At 42.5% G+C, this 17,062-nt stretch overlaps 1 protein-coding gene across 1 annotated transcript in view; it reads right to left on the reverse strand.

Moving 5' to 3' along the window:
• The window catches only part of LOC109908767 (disks large-associated protein 1-like), a 156,199-nt gene that overhangs the window by 83,300 nt on the left and 55,837 nt on the right, over window positions 1–17,062 (reverse strand). The window contains exon 4 of the mRNA XM_031796294.1: window positions 2,947–3,127. Within this exon, the coding sequence (XP_031652154.1) occupies window positions 2,947–3,127 (181 nt within the window). The remainder of the gene's footprint in view (window positions 1–2,946; window positions 3,128–17,062) is intronic.

Genomic DNA, 17,062 nt, shown 5'->3' on the forward strand with positions numbered 1-17,062 from the left:
ATGGGACTCCCAATCACTCCCAGTTGAGATACAGCCTGGATATGCATATGTGGGAACTCCTTCAAAACTGTTGGAAAAGCATTCCAGGTGAAGCTGGTTGAGAGAAAAGTGTGCAAAGCTGTCATCAAGGCAAAGGGTGGCTATTTTGAAGAATCTCATACATAAAATATATTTTGATTTGTTTAACACTTTTTTGATTCCATATGTGTTATTTCATAGTTTTGATGTCTTCACTATTATTCTACAATGTAGAAAATAGTACAAATAAAGACAAACCCTTCAAAGAGTAGGTGTGTCCAAACTTTTGACTGGTACTGTGTATATATTAAGAGATTACATAAATAGTCTTATGCACAATTTAACCAGGCACTCTAGAAAGAGGTCCCATAGTGACTGTACAGCATCCCGTTCATTCGACTCCTCTAGTATGGTAGATGATGGTTAGCTAGGAGAATTGTGACTGTGGGTTGGGCAGGATTTGAAGGAGAGGAGGGAGTAAGACATTGAGACTGTGTGCTTGAGACAACATGTTGGATTGGGGCCAGGTGATTGGAGAGAGAGTGCTGCAGAACATGTGTGGTAGATACAGTATGCAATGTGATAAGAAGACAGATTGTGTGGTAGATATATAAATGTATAGATTGGACAGAGCCACAGATCCTCAGTCCCCCCCCCCTGCCTCAGACCCCCCCCCTGCTATAGATCCCTGACCCCCCCCCCCCCCCCACCTCAGTCTCCAGTATCCATGGTGCAATAGGGGGGGGCGGGGGCTAGGGTCAGTCTGTCGTATCTGGTGTAATTTACCTGTTTTATGTGATGTCCTGTGTGATATTAGGTGTGCTCCTAATTCTCCCATCTCTCTCTCTCACCCGCTTGTATCGACCTTTGAAGTGTGCCAGTGTGTGTACATGGCAGTAAATGCTTTTAAACAATGGCTGTGAAGCATTACTGGTGGCGTAAGACATACATCACGCTCGTTTTCTAAGGTGTGCTGTGAGAATTAAGCATCTGTTGTGCTGTTGTATTGTAAAGTATGCTAGCAGAAGGCTATGTGTGCTGTATTACATGATGCAGAGCATTGGGAATTAGCTGATCTGTTTAAGGACCAGTGGTAGCTGGTGTGGAGGCTAAGTGAATGGAACTGTATTAAACACATCAAACACATGGTTTCAATATGTTTGGTACTATTCCATTGATTCCATTCCAGACATTACAATGAGTTGTCCTCCCTTTACCGGACTTCAGTACTAAATACATGTACATTCCTGCAGTGTAGTCCATGTGTGTTTCCTGGCTGTTGAAAATGAAAACATTGTTTCAGCTCTAATGAGAAAGACCTAATTTGAGTATTTCTCTATACGTCGTAGGAGTCTACAGAGGAGGAATTAACAGACGGATAGGATGATGGAGGAATCAAGGAAAAGGAGGGCTGTATTTCTTGTAGTCTAATTAGCACTGTGAATTTGACTCTGATCATTAGACCTGAAGGAAACACCATTCTGTATACTTCTGGCCCTTCTTTGGACACTGTGTTAACAACCCTCCAGGCAAGCTTTAAAGCCATACAACTCTCCTTCCGTGGCCTCCAATTGCTCTTAAATACAAGTAAAACTAAATGCATGCTCTTCAACCGATCGTTGCCTGCACATGCCCGCCTGTCCAACATCACTACTCTGGACGGCTCTGACTTAGAATACGTGGACAACTACAAATACCTAGGTGTCTGGTTAGACTGTAACCTGTAACCTGGTTAGACTCTCCTTCCAGACCCACATCAAACATCTCCAATCCAAAGTTAAATCTAGAATTGGCTTCCTATTTCGCAACAAAGCATCCTTCAGTCAATGCTGCCAAACATACCCTTGTAAAACTGACCATCCTACCAATCCTCGATTTCGGCGATGTCATTTACAAAATAGCCTCCAATACCCTACTCAACAAATTGGATGCAGTCTATCACAGTGCAATCCGTTTTGTCACCAAAGCCCCATATACTACCCACCATTGCGACCTGTACGCTCTCGTTGGCTGTCCCTCGCTTCATACTCGTCGCCTAACCCACTGGCTCCAGGTCATCTACAAGACCCTGCTAGGTAAAGTCTCCCCTTATCTCAGCTCGCATCACCCACCTGTAGCACGCGCTCCAGCAGGTATATCTCTCTGGTCACCCCCAAAACCAATTCTTTCTTTGGCCGCCTCTCCTTCCAGTTCTCTGCTGCCAATGACTGGAACGAACTACAAAAATCTCTGAAACTGGAAACACTTATCTCCCTCACCAGCTTTAAGCACCAACTGTCAGAGCAGCTCACAGATTCCTGCACCTGTACATAGGCCACCTATAATTTAGCCCAAACAACTACCTCTTTCCCTACTGTATTTATTTTATTCATTTATTTATTTTGCTCCTTTGCACCCCATTATTTTTATTTCTACTTTGCACATTCTTCCACTGCAAATCTACCATTCCAGTGTTTTACTTGCTATATTGTATTTACTTTGCCATTTTTTTTGCCTTTACCTCCCTTATCTCACCTCATTTGCTCACATCGTATATAGACTTGTTTATACTGTATTATTGACTGTATGTTTGTTTTACTCCATGTGTAACTCTGTGTCGTTGTATGTGTCAAACTGCTTTGCTTTATCTTGGCCAGGTCGCAATTGTAAATGAGAACTTGTTCTCAACTTGCCTACCTGGTTAAATAAAGGTGGTTTAAATAGCCGCTCAGATGGGATGGTTGCTGGACGGTTGTCTGATTGCTGATTAGGGGTTGGATAGGGTTTGATTTGGTGTTGGTATGAGGTTGGTTTGGAGTTGTTAGCTTTTTCGATGGATGATTTGGGGTTGGTTTTTCCTCCCCATTGCATGGCCTTTGGGTGTAAGAAAGGACAGGAGCCGGTTAGGGGACGGAGCAGGGGGAGGTATGCACCCCCAGGGCCACCAACCTGGCTAATGGTGCGCATGGCTCTCATGTAGCTCTCGTTTCGTGAGCGGAATTTGGGCGAGGCCAGCAGCCCTGCCGGGTCCAAGCTGTCCAGGCTTCTATTGATGGAAACCTCACTCACCGCACGCAGGTAGCTGTGGCTCCGGATCTGCAGCTTGGGAGAGTGCGACTCGGTGGAGATCCTGCAGAGAAAGAGGGAGAGAAGTTGGGGGAGAAAATACCCTCATGAGAGAGAGCCAAAGGAGGAACAACTGAAGGCAGACAGACAGACAGACAGACAGACAGACAGACAGACAGACAGACAGACAGACAGACAGACAGACAGACAGACAGACAGACAGACAGACAGACAGACAGACAGACAGACAGACAGACAGACAGACAGACAGAGAGAGAGAGAGAGAGAGAGAGAGAGAGAGAGAGAGAGAGAGAGAGAGAGAGAGAGAGAGAGAGAGCCTTCACAACTCATCCCCCAGGAAAGAGTGTATGTTTATGGAAAGTGTGTATATTTATGTATGCATGAGAGAAAGAACGAGGAGAGAGACAACAGGGGTGGTTGTGTGTGTGTGTGTGTGTGTCAGAGGAGGCTGGTGGGATGAGATGTAGATGGGCTTAGTGTAATGGCTGGAATGGAATAAATGGAAGGGAGTCAGACATATTGTTTCCATGTGTTTGATTCCATTCTAGTCATTATGATGAGCACATCCTCCTATACCCCTTCCTCCAGCCTCCTCTGGTGTGTGTGTGCGCGCGTGTGTGTGTGTATAGAAAGAGTAGAGAGAAGTAGAGCACTCTTTCTGAATATTCAATCGCTTCAGGACCATCCCATATCTAATCAACGAGCACATTGTTTAATACTCACATAAGCTTTGAGTGTCCTTGGAATATCTTTTGATTCGCTTGACAGAGTGGAGAAAAAAGGACTTGGGCAAGCTCTGATGCATTTAAGTAGTGGGGAGATGACAAGCAGTGTGTGCGAAGTAGGTGGAATAGAGGTTCACACACACACACACACACACACACACACACACACACACACACACACACACACACACACACACACACACACACACACACACACACACACACACACACACACAGCTCTCCCTCCGAGGAATCTGAAGGGTGAGCTCATTAGCCCTAACCTGCAGTCACCATGCAGGAGGGAAATCACTCAGCACTTTCACACCTGTGTGTGTGTTGGTGTGTGTGTGTGTTGGTGTGTGTGTGTGCAGCAAATTCCATAGACACACTGGAACCAGTGTTAAATTAACACATTGCTTAGTGTAAAACCTTATTTGAATATTTCCCAGAGTACCTTACCTTTCAAGTAAATTGTGTAGTTAGCACCCATGACTGTATTTGTTAGTGACAGAGACATGGTTGTCGCATTCATCCACTTCCTCTATCTTGGCTCAACCAAGTGAGATCCTAAGTGAATATGTTACAAATAAAAACAAGTTCTTGAAAATGTCATTAACAGTCAAAACCATGTTTTTCATGAAGTTGGATGATATTTGAAGGAACTCTAAAAAATGACTTTTGCTTGTACATTGACAAAATTTGATCATAAATGTACTTTTCCTCTCCCCATGTCAAACACTTGAATTCATTATTAAGGGGACAAGGTGACATCCCCTTAACTCTCATTATAATACACAAATGGTAACATGTTTACTTCATTTACAGAAGTACCGCCTTGTAAACAACATCGGAGAAGGGGTGTTTGCAGAGGAGTGTCGTTTATATAGCTAGATAGCTACCCTACTGGTGCCAAAATTTGACCGTAAGGCAAATAAAATTAAAAGTTAACCCTATCCATCAATGGCGAAGATCAGGGGAGCAACTTTCAATGGGGAGACTGTTAACTGCATCACAAGAGACATGCCATATGGGAGATGTACAGTATATACAGTGCATTTGGAAAGTATTCAGAATCTTTGAGTTTTTCCACATTTTGTTACATTTTAGAATAAGCCTGTAATGTATTAAAATAATGTTTTTCCTCATCCCGCTACACACAAAACCCCAAAATGACGAAGTGAAAACAGTTTTTTTTAAATCTTTGCAAATGTATATCAAAAAAGAAGAAATACCTTATTTACATAAGTTTTCAGACCCTTTGATATGAGACTCGAAATTGAGCTCAGGTGCATCCTGTTTTCATTGATCATCCTTGAGATGTTTCTACAACTTGATTGGAGTCCACCCGTGGTAAATTCAATTGATTGGACATGATTTGGAAAGACACGCCTGTCTATATAAGGTCCCACAGTTGACAGTGCATGTCAGAACAAAAATCAAGCAATGAGGTTGAAGGAATTGTCCCTGGAGCGCCGAGACAGGGTTGTGTCGAGAAACAGATCTGGGGAAGGGTACCAAAACATTTCTGCAGCATTGAATGTCCCCAAGAACACAATGGCCTCCATCATCCGCTGCGGGTCCGCAGTCAAACGACCACTCATCATCACTGTCAAACGCTCCCTAAAACACTTCTGCGAGCAGGCCTTTCTAATCGACCTGGCCCAGGTATCCTGGAAGGATATTGACCTCATCCCGTCAGTTGAGGATGCCTGGTCATTATTTTAAAAGTAACTTCCTCACCATCTTAGATAAGCATGCTCCGTTCAAAAAAATGCAGAACTAAGAACAGATATAGCCCTTGGTTCACTCCAGACCTGACTGCCCTCGACCAGCACAAAAACATCCTGTGGCGGACTGCAATAGCATCGAATAGTCCCCGCGATATGCAACTGTTCAGGGAAGTCAGGAACCAATACAGGCAGTCAGTCAGGATCTCAAAGGCCAGCTTTTTCAAGCAGAAATTTACATCCTGTAGCTCTAACTCCAAAAGTCCATGGAGAACAAGAGCACCGCCTCCCAGCTGCCCACTGCACTGAGGGTAAGTAACACGGTCACCACCGATAAATCCGCAATAATCGAAAACTTCAACAAGCATTTCTCAACGGCTGGCCATGCCTTCCTCCTGGCTACTCCAACCTCGGCCTACAGCTCCGACCCCCCCGCAGCTACTCGCCCAAGCCTCCCCAGCTTCTCCTTTACCCAAATCCAGATAGCAGATGTTCTGAACGAGCTGCAAAACCTGGACTCGTACAAATCAGCTGGTCTTGACAATCTGGACCCTCTATTTCTGAAGATATCCGCCACCATTGTCGCAACCCCTATTACCAGCCTGTTCAACCTCTCTTTCATATCGTCTGAGATCCCCAAGGATTGGAAAGCTGCCACAGTCATCCCCCTCTTCAAAGGGGGAGACACCCTGGACCCAAACTGTTACAGACCTATATCCATCCTACCCTGCCCATCTAAGGTCTTCGAAAGCCTAGTCAACAAACAGATCACTGACCATCTCGAATCCCACCGTACCTTCTCCGTTGAGCAATCTGGTTTCCGAGCCGGTCACGGGTGCACCTCAGCCACGCTCAAGGTACTAAACGATATCATAACCGCCATGTCAATCACCATATTCTTATCGGCAGACTCAGTAGCCTCGGTTTTTCTAATGACTGCCTTGCCTGTTTAAATACTACTTTGCAGACAGAGTTCAGTGTGTCAAATTGGAGGGCATGTTGTCCGGTCTTCTGGCAGTCTCTATGGGGGTACCACAGGGTTCAATTCTCGGGCCGACTCTTTTCTCTGTATATATCAATGATGTTGCTCTTGCTGCGACTCCCTGATCCACCTCTACGCAGACGACACCATTCTGTATACTTCTGACCCTTCCTTGGACACTGTGCTATTTAACCTCCAAACGAGCTTCAATGCCATACAACACTACTTCCGTGGACTCCAACTGCTCTTAAACGCTAGTAAAACCAAATGCATGCTTTTCAACCGTTCACTGCCTGCACCCGCACGCCCGACTAGCATCACCACCCTGGATGGTTCCGACCTAGAATATGTGGACATCTATAAGTACCTAGGTGTCTGGCTAGACTGTAAACTCTCCTTCCAGACTCATATCAAACATCTCCAATCTAAAATCACTCATACCGCCAAACTTACCCTAGTAAAACTGACTATCCTACCGATCCTCGACTTCGGCGATGTCATCTACAAAATAGCTTCCAATACTCTACTCAGCAAACTGGATGCAGTTTATCACAGTGCCATCCATTTTGTTACTTCATTTATCATTCCCTTGATCCTGACTAGTCACCCAGTCCCCACTGCTGAAAAACATCCCCACAGCATGATGCTGCCCCCACCATGCTTCACCATAGGGATGGTGCTAGGTTTCCTCCAGACGTGAAGCTTGGCATTCAGGCCAAAGAGTTCAATCTTGGTTTCATCAGACCAGAGAATCTTGTTTATCATGGTCTGAGAGTCTTTGGGTGCCTTTTGGCAAACTACGAGCGGGCAGTCATGTGCCTTCTACTGAGGCGTAGCTTCCATCTGGTCACTCTACCATAAAGGCCAGATTGGTGCAGAGATGGTTGTCCTTCTGTAAGGTTCTCCCATCTCCATAGAGGAACTCTGGAGCTCTGTCAGAGTGACCATCGGGTTCTTGGTCACCTTCCTGACCAAGGCTGTTCTCCCACGTTTGCTCAGTTTGGCCTGGCTTCCAGCTCTAGGAAGAGTCTTGGTAATTCAAAACTTCTTCCATTTAAGTATGATTTTATTTTTTATTTAACCTTTATTTAACCAGGTAGGCTAGTTGAGAACAAGTTCTCATTTGCAACTGTGACCTGGCCAAGATAAAGCATGGAGTAAACAATTAACAAGTCAATAACACAGTAGAAAAAAAAGGGGAGTCTATATACATTGTGTGCAAAAGGCATGAGGAGGTAGGCGAATAATTACAATTTTGCAGATTAACACTGGAGTGATAAATGATCAGATGGTCATGTACAGGTAGAGATATTGGTGTGCAAAAGAGCAGAAAAGTAAATAAATAAAAACAGTATGGGGGAAATATGATAATGATGGGTGTGTTTTTGGTTCACAGTGATAGGTATGAGTTTCAGGCCCCTGTAGGGTTAAATATGTTGTGTTAAATATATACTGAACAAAAATATCAATGCAACATGCAACAATTCCATTGATTTTTACTGATTTACAGTTCATTACAGTTCATCAATTTCACATGACTGGGAATGCAGATATGTATTTGTTGGCCACAGATACTGAAACTTAAAAACAATGGGCCTCAGGATCTCATCATGGTATGTTTGTGCTTTCAAATTGCAATCGATAAAATGCAATTGTGTTCATTGTCATAGCTTATGCCTGCCCATATACCATAACCTTACTGCCACCATGGGACACTCTGTTCACAACGTTGACATCAGCAAACTGCTCGCCCACACAACGGCATACATGTGGTCTGCAGTTATGAGGCCGGTTGGACGTACTGCCAAATTCTCTAAAATGACGATGGAGGCGGCTTATGGTAGAGAAATTGACATTAAATTCTCTGGCAACAGTCCTGGTGGACATTCCTGTAGTCAGCATGCCAATTGAATGCTCCCTCAAAAGTTGAGATATCTGTGGCATTGTGTTGTGTGACAAAACTGCACATTTTAGAGTGGCCTTTTATTGTCCCCAGTACAAGGTGCACCTGTGTAATGATCATGCTGTTTAACCAGCTTCATGATATGCCACACCTGTCGCGTGGATGGATTATCTTGGCAAAGGAAAAATGCTCACTAACAGGGATGTAAACAAATTTGTACACAACATTTGAGAGACTTATGTCTTTTTTTGCGCATCGGAAAATGTCAGCTTTTATTTCAGCTCATGGAACATGGGACCAACGCTTTACACTGATTCTAGTGTGTATATGGTCCCCACTCTTTCAGTGTAGATTTAACACCCGTAGAATTTGCTGTGGTGTGTAGGTCCAGAAATACAACTCCACCATTCATACGTATTGGTGTTGTACAACATATGAAAAGTAAATAGCTTACCATCTTTCTATGATACATTATATAAGTTCAACAGCATACAATCATTTCACAAGCAACACACGCATACGCACACACACGCACATGTACACACACATCCTCCTTCTCTCCAGTGACTCTCTCCCTCCAGGTCCAGTCTTCCTTAATTATGTATGCCCTCCTTAATAAAACAGAGTGTGGTTACCACAGTGAATCCAACATGGTTACTGATTCTTGGATGGATGGAACGTGGGGCAAAAGAGTGGCACACAGGGACTGGTGCACTGAGGGCTGGAGACAGAGGAAGGGAGGAACAGGAGAGGAAAGAGGATAAAGGGGGTGAGACAAGGGATGAGAGAGTGGGGCAAGAGGAATAAGCGTTGACATAAAGGCAGTGGGAAGGAAGGAAATAGAGAGGGGACAAAAAAACTTGATCTAAATGGACGTATGGAGGACCTCTATCCCTCTACAGTCTCCGTCCATTCACCGACTGATCACCCCCTGTGAGACTGATTACGATCAGGAACATATTTATTGTGTCCAATCAAATGCCAGAGCCTGCCTGCCTGCAATCAACATGACTTCAAAGGGGGTTGCGTTATCCTGGAGAGGCCCATTGGAACAGGTATTTTTTAATGAACACATGCTACTCAGTAGGCCTGTGTGTGTGTGTGTGTGTGTGTGTGTGTGTGTGTGTGTGTGTGTGTGTGTGTGTGTGTGTGTGTGTGTGTGTGTGTGTGTGTGTGTGTGTGTGTGTGTGTGTGTGTGTGTGTGTGTGTGTGTGTGTGTGTGTGTGTGTCATCCTCCATAACAGAGTTACAAGCTGTGTTATGTACGTCACTCTCTCCTCTGTCTGCCTCACTTACTCGCTCGCTCTCTTTTTCTCTTTCTGTCCTTTTTTTGAATTGAATTCATTTTGAGTAACATACATATGCTACAACAAAATGTACAATGTGGAGCAGAGGATATTACTTAAAAGTATTAATTGAAACGCTTGTTTGCAAAGTGGTCCTCGATGGTAAAAACAATAACACATATAATGATTAAAAGGCAAGACAAACTTACAAACAAACATAAATACATTCATTTATATTGACATCCTAAAAATGTGGCACTATTCACTGGACTTTTCCCTAACCTTAAAAATCAACCATATTCATTTCACATTTCAACGTTAAAAAACAATCCCTTCATCTCAATATCCGCATGTAAAGACATACCCAAATCTCACTGCCTGTGGCTCAGGCCCTGACGCAAGGATATGGGTATTCTTGATATTATTTGAAATGGAACACTTGGACGTTTGTGGAGATGTGAAATGAATGTCGGAGAATATAACACAATAGATCTGGTAAAAGGTCAAACAAACAACAACAAAAACATACCTTTTTTATTTTGCATCATCTTTCAAATGTAGATGTGGTCCAGAACAGGGCAACCGTGTGTATGCAAAGTTTCAGACTGATACGTTCAAGAATGAGAGAGCTACATAATATTTAATATGAAGTCTCCCAGGTGTCCCTCACGAGTTCGCCCAAATGTACCCAAGTAGCCTCCAAGTGTCCGAATTGGTCAATTGATACATACTCAAGAACATAACTATAGAGAGAACATACCAACATGCTATGGTAATAAATAAATAAAAATGTTTACAAACTCCCAGGAATGTCATACATGATGGATCATAAGCTTCCCTACATCAAAGGTACTAACAGGAAACGTGGCGAGAACGCTGATACAATGCCTCCCACACAGAAATGAACTATTTAAGATAAGGGCCAAATTAGAGGACTTGGAGGACTTGAATGTGGTCTCTTTGGAGTTGGCTCCCAGAGGTCATCTGAGTCAGTCTCTACCACTATTGAGAATTGTTCAAATTAAATTAGAACTCAAGTATACTGTTACTTATTTTATTTAACCTTTATTTTAACAGGGGGTGAGACCTGAATCAATACTTTTACAGGTGAGCCCTGCATCAACAAATCAAATACACAAAACATATCTAGAAACATATAGATTATATAGAGTATGAGGAACACAATCACTATAATGAAATATGTAGACCAACAGGCAATAAGACAATCAAAAACATTGTAGAATAATAGTGAAGACATCAAAACGATTAAATAATACATATGGAGTCATGAAGTAACCAAAAAAGTGTTAAACAAATCTAAATATATTTTATATTTTAGATTCTTCAAAGTAGCCACCCTTTACCTTGATGACAGCTTTGCACACTCTTGGCATTCTCTCAACCAGCTTCATGAAGTAGTCACCTGGAATGCATTTCAATTAACTGGTGTGCCTTGTTAAAAGGTAATTTGTTCAATGTCTTTCCTTCTTTATGCATTTGAGCCAATCAGTTGTGTGGTGACGAGGTAGGGGTCGTATACATTGACTTGCCTCGTTAAATAACATTTAAATTAAAATAATAGCCCTATTTGGTAAAAGACCAAGTCCATATTATGGCAAGAACAGCTCAAATAAGCAAACGACAGTCCATCACTACTTTAAGACATGAAGGTCAGTCAGTCGCAAAAACTATCAAGCGCTATGATGAAACTAGCTCTCATGAGGACCGCCACAGGAAAGGAAGACCCATAGTTACCTATGCTGCAGAGGATAAGTTCATTAGAGTTAACTGCAGCCCCAAAAAATGCTTCACAGAGTTCAAGTAACAGACACATCTCAACATCAACTGTTCAGAGGAGACTGCATGAATCCGGCCTTCATGGTCGAATTGCTGCAAAGAGACCACTACTAAAGGACACCAATAATAAGAAGAGACTTGCTTGGGCTAAGAAACACGAGCAATGGACACAAGCAATGGACATTAACGTTAACTGGCTGGCTCTCTAGCCAACGTTTACGTGTATGATCTTAGAATTTGTCTCTCTGAGCCATTTGCTTGGCTAGCTATTGCCTAATGTTAGCTAGCTAACATTGAACCTGGTTGGTCATGAATTGGGATTACTGTAATGTCATGAGTTTGGATTATGGTTCATTGTTTACCTAGCTAGCTACCTACAAGTCTTAACAAAAGACTCCACTATGCAAGTAACCATTTCGGGTGTGTTTGTCAATTCAGTCTGGCCATCTTCTCCGATTTCAGAGCACTCTCATCTGAGAGTGCCAGAGCACAGAATAACTGAGGAATTTACGAACGCTCAACACCCGTTGAATATGGCCGGTAAACGTTGGCAAAAAAGCATAATTAAATTGTTGCCAGAAGCACAGTTACAGTCACCAATGCTCTGGATAACATAAAAATAGCCTAACCAGCTCTGAGAGGGCGAGTAAATTGTCAGTGGGTTGTTCTCTCATTATGTGTCTGGAAGTAGCTAGCAAGCTAGCCAATGTTAGCCAGTTAGATTGGGTGCTTGACTGCCATTGTGAGGTCAGAACGTTCGGATCAACCCTACTCATCGACCAGAGTGTCCAGTGTGCGCTCTGAACGCTCTGAATTTACAAACGGACAATCTGACAGCACATTTGCAGTCAACAACGCTCTGAATAACATAACAGCCTAACCAGCTCTGCTAGGGACAGTAATGTTCAGTGAGCTGTTCTCTCATTTGTGTCTGGAAGCAGCTAGCAAGTTAGCTTGGTTGCTTGACTGCTGTTAGTACAGAACACTCTGCTCAACCCTTAAAGTGTTGTGTGGGGCTAAAGCTTAAGAGGGTGTGAACGATGCTGAATGGGTGTAGATAAAGTAGGGCTCTCCAGTAGTAGTACCAAAACAGGCCATTTTCTCAAAAGTGAGTTTACTAAATTGCTTTCAAAGTACTTCTACAAAACGTTCCTTTGAGTATTTTTTCATAGACCATACCTTCATGTAGTTTTTACCTGCCTCTAGTAGTATTTTGGATTTCTTACAGGTACAATAGGTTACCATATGATCCCTAAAACCAATATTTAAGACTCCTGACTGAAAGACATTCTCTTGGTCTGATACAATAATCAAATCCAAAGTTGATTTACTGTCAATACACACCCGGGTTGGCTCAACAATCAGTTGCTTCAGTCCAAATAACATATTCAAGTTATACAGGACATTTACTAGTGTACTTTTCTTGGGTGATAACTGCACATTTGTATTAAAATCGCCAAACAGAATTACATTCCTTATCAGCAAATACATTGTGATCTCAGCAATCGATTCAAGTAAATCGTATAAATGATTCTGCTTAGGAGGCCAATAGCACACACCAACAAGTATTTGGACGACATTTAGGAAGAAGTAAATCTACCCATGCAACCTCAAGACCATCCATTATCAGATTTGAACGAGGGTTAAAATGCACATCATTCCTAGTAAAAACACACACACCGCCAGTGTTTCGGTTTCGGTCAACTCTATGAATGCCATAATCCGGTAGCTCAACCTCATTGTCCTCAAATGACCCATCGAGCCAAGTCTCACTCCCAGCAACTACTGCAGCCCGGGTGTTAGAAGCGTGGACTTTTAATTCATCTAATTTCGGCAGCAGTGCGTTCATAGGGATAAAGTGAAGTCCTCTCCGATTGAATCAGTCAAACACGTCATTTTCTGTGCCCACTGCTGATACATCGACTATCTCATCCTGATTGCACTCATCATGCCTGCTTGTGTCCAGCATCCCAATGTTTTTAAACAGCATACAAACAGCATCCTTTTAAACAGCATACGTTGCAAACAAGCAAAATTATACCTTGAGACTTTACAGCATCATATGTTTGGATGTCTCCACACTTTATGTGAAAAAAGAAATCCTTCTCTCTGTGATTAATATATGTTGTTATTATAACGCATTCATTTAGTATGTTTCTGTCAAAATAGAATTGATGAAGAAATTTGAAATCTAGGCCAGGAACAAATTAGTTTGACTCAAACAATACAGACAGTGGGAGTTTTTTGTTGTTGTCAAAATGGATGTCATTATTTTTCACTAAACATCTGTTTTCTCTCTTTGGCTATAAAATAATAATCCTCACAATTTAGACTGAATTTATTTATGGGTTTGAATAAATGGAGACACTGACATTGTGTTCTGGTTGGAAGTAAACATATCAACTGAATAAAGAGTCTGTGTCGCAAATGGCACCATATTCCCTATTTATGGTTGCATTCCAGGCTGACTACATTGCAGACCTATACCAGATATCAGAGCGCCTGGACAGATGTTTCAAATATCAGCCAACTACATTCAGATATATCAATCTGATGACGTGGCACACAACCGTTCAGTGATGCAATGCAATGTCTGCAATGTTGTCGGCTTGCAACGCAAACATTATATTAGATATTCTGAAAGGAGCTTTTACCATCACCCAATAGGCTGGAGTGTTACTGAGACAACAGCCAATCCCGGTGTCCCTCTTTACAGCTGATCCCTGTGTCCCTCTTTTCTCCACCCAACAGCAATAGCTAGCTACCTTTCTGTTTGTATTGTGATGTCCTATCAGGAGTTGATGGAAGTCCCCAAGACTACTAATGCTAAAATCCATAGTTGCCACATCCATTTTTTGGACTTATATATAAATACCTTGTGAGCTTAGTTTAACTTTCATACCTCATCAGAACCCAAAATATAAGATTGTTTTACTCCAATGTTTGTAAACAAAGTAAATGTAAACATATACTGTATATCCTCAAAACATGATTAAAACTCTATTTTGTATATAATGGATGGTCAGTCTTTGCCATCCATAGCTCTGTCTATGAATTTAAGTGGATACATTTCTCCAGCATTTCTACAGGCCCATCCTACAGCTTTTAACCGAAACAGAGGTGGGGTGTCGTTTTGTTATTGTTTCAATTAAGGATTCTAGCTTTAAAGTAATTTGGTGTGTGTGTGCACGTGTATGGGCCTATTAAAGTCATTAACCTGCCCCTGTGCTGCACCACCGTTACATAATTGGCATGGCACAGTGCTCAGCTCTCTCCGTAATGATGACTGAGCATCCAGAGAGAGATTCATTGATATTCACCTCATAGAAACTTGTTTATTACAGACTTCATTATTCACTGACTTCAGTGGGAGAGATAACAAACACTGTTTTTCTTCTATAGGCTATACGTGTGTATCACTGTGGTGTTTTATTATAGCGAGTGAACACACACGCAAGCAGGTATACGTCCGTAGTAGTAGTAATGAGCTCACCAGACTGTTACATGGGAGATAATGGACAGACACCATTACCTCCCATAGTAATGATTGAAATGGACTGGTACCAAACAAATGGACTGGTACCAAGCATGATACTGTTCCATTCAATATGAGCCCGTCCTCCGATTTAGTTCCACCAGCCACCACTGACAGACGTGTTGCTTCTGTGCCGAGACTACAAACTAGGGGATCTTGTGATGTCAGAATATGTGCCCTCAACAGATGTCGGCGGTGTTGGGAAAAATACGAGAGATGAAATGCATGAAAATGAAGTACATAATCAAGATGACATCATTGTGATATGCAGTAAAAGGCTTTCATTGACAATCTCTTGTCTACTTAACAGGATGGGTGGTCCTGTATCTGTGTAAGCAACTTTTCTGTGTTTATCTTGTAAATGCAGCAGCTACATGATTCCTTTCAGATGTTTCTCTATACTGTTGAATTTTTCATGAACACATACAGTGAAACAGTGGCGTAAAGTACTTAAGTAAAAATACTTGAAAGTACTACTTAAGTCGTTTTTGGGGGTATCTGTAATTTACTTTAATATTTATATTTTTGACTTATTTTACTTCACTACATTCATTAAGAAAATAATGTACTTTTTACTCCATACATTTTTCTGTGAAACCTAAAAGTACTTGTTACATGTTCAATGCTTGACAGGACAGGAAAATAGTCAAATTCATGCACTTAACAACCGAACATCCCGGGTCATCCGTACTGACTCTAATCTGCCTGAATCACTAAACTCACATGCTTCATTTGTAAATTCTATCTGAGTGTTGGAGTGTGCCCTGGCTTTCCGTAAATTTAAAAAACAAGAAAATGGTGCCATCTGGTTTGCCATCTGCCATCAATTTTCGCCTAAAATGACATACCCAAATCTAACTGTGTCCCGCCCTGACCTTAGAGATCCCTATTATTCGCTGTTTGGTTAAGTCAGGGTGTGACTCGGGTGGGAAAGTCTATGTTTTCTATTTCTTTGTTTTTGGCCAAGTGTTGTTCCCAATCAGAGGCAGCTGTCTATCGTTGTCTCTGATTGGGGATCATATACAAGTTGTCATTTCCCTTTTGGGTTTTGTTGGGATCTTGTTTTCTGTTTAGTGTCAGTACCTGACAGAACTGTGCGCTTTCACTTTGGTTATTTTTGTTTGAGTGTTTTTGAAAATAAAATCATGAACACTTTCCACGCTGCGCTTTGGTCCACTCTTCCTACCACCAACGAGAGCCATTACAGAAGATCCCACCAAAAACGGACCAAGCAGCGTGGCCAGGATGAATGGACATGGGACGAAATCCTGGATGGAGAAGGACCCTGGATGCGGGTCGGAGAGTATCGCCGTTCAAGGGAGCAGATGGAGGCAGCAAGAGAGGAATTGCGCGATACGAGGAATTAGAACAACGGAAGCCCGAGAGGCAACTCCAAAATATATATATATATATTTTTTTTGGGGGGGGGGGGGCACTGGGAGATTGGCGGAGTCAGGGTTTAGACCTGAGCCAACTCCCCGTGCTTACCGTGGGGAGCGTGTGACCGGTCAGGCACCGTGTTATGCGGTGATGCGGACTGTTTCCAGTGCGCATTCACAGGCCGGTGCGCTCACCCGCTCCTCGCATTTGCCGTGCTAGAGTGGGCTTTCAGCCAGGACGGATTGTGCCGGCTCAGCGCTCCTGGTCACGCCATGACTTTAGAGATCCCTATTATTCTCTGTTTGATTAGGTCAGGGTGTGACTCTATTTTCTATGTCTTTGTTTTTAGCCGAGGGTGGTTCTGAGCTGTCTATCGTTGTCTCTGATTGGGGATCATATATCAGTTGTCATTTTCCTTTTGGGTTTTGTGGGATCTTGATTTCTGTTTGGTGTTTTTTGCCTGGCAGAACTGTTCTCTTTCATTTCACGTTTGTTATTTTGTTTGAGTGTTTTTGAATATTAAAATCAACACTTTCCACGCTGCGTCTTGGTCCACTCTACATTCAACAAACGAGTGCCGTTACAAACTGCCTGTAGCTCAGTACCTGAAGCAAGGATGTGCGTATTCTTAATACCATTTGAA

Source organism: Oncorhynchus kisutch, linkage group LG18 (genome assembly GCF_002021735.2).
Source record: "Oncorhynchus kisutch isolate 150728-3 linkage group LG18, Okis_V2, whole genome shotgun sequence".
In the NCBI taxonomy this organism is placed as follows: Eukaryota; Metazoa; Chordata; class Actinopteri; order Salmoniformes; family Salmonidae; genus Oncorhynchus; species Oncorhynchus kisutch.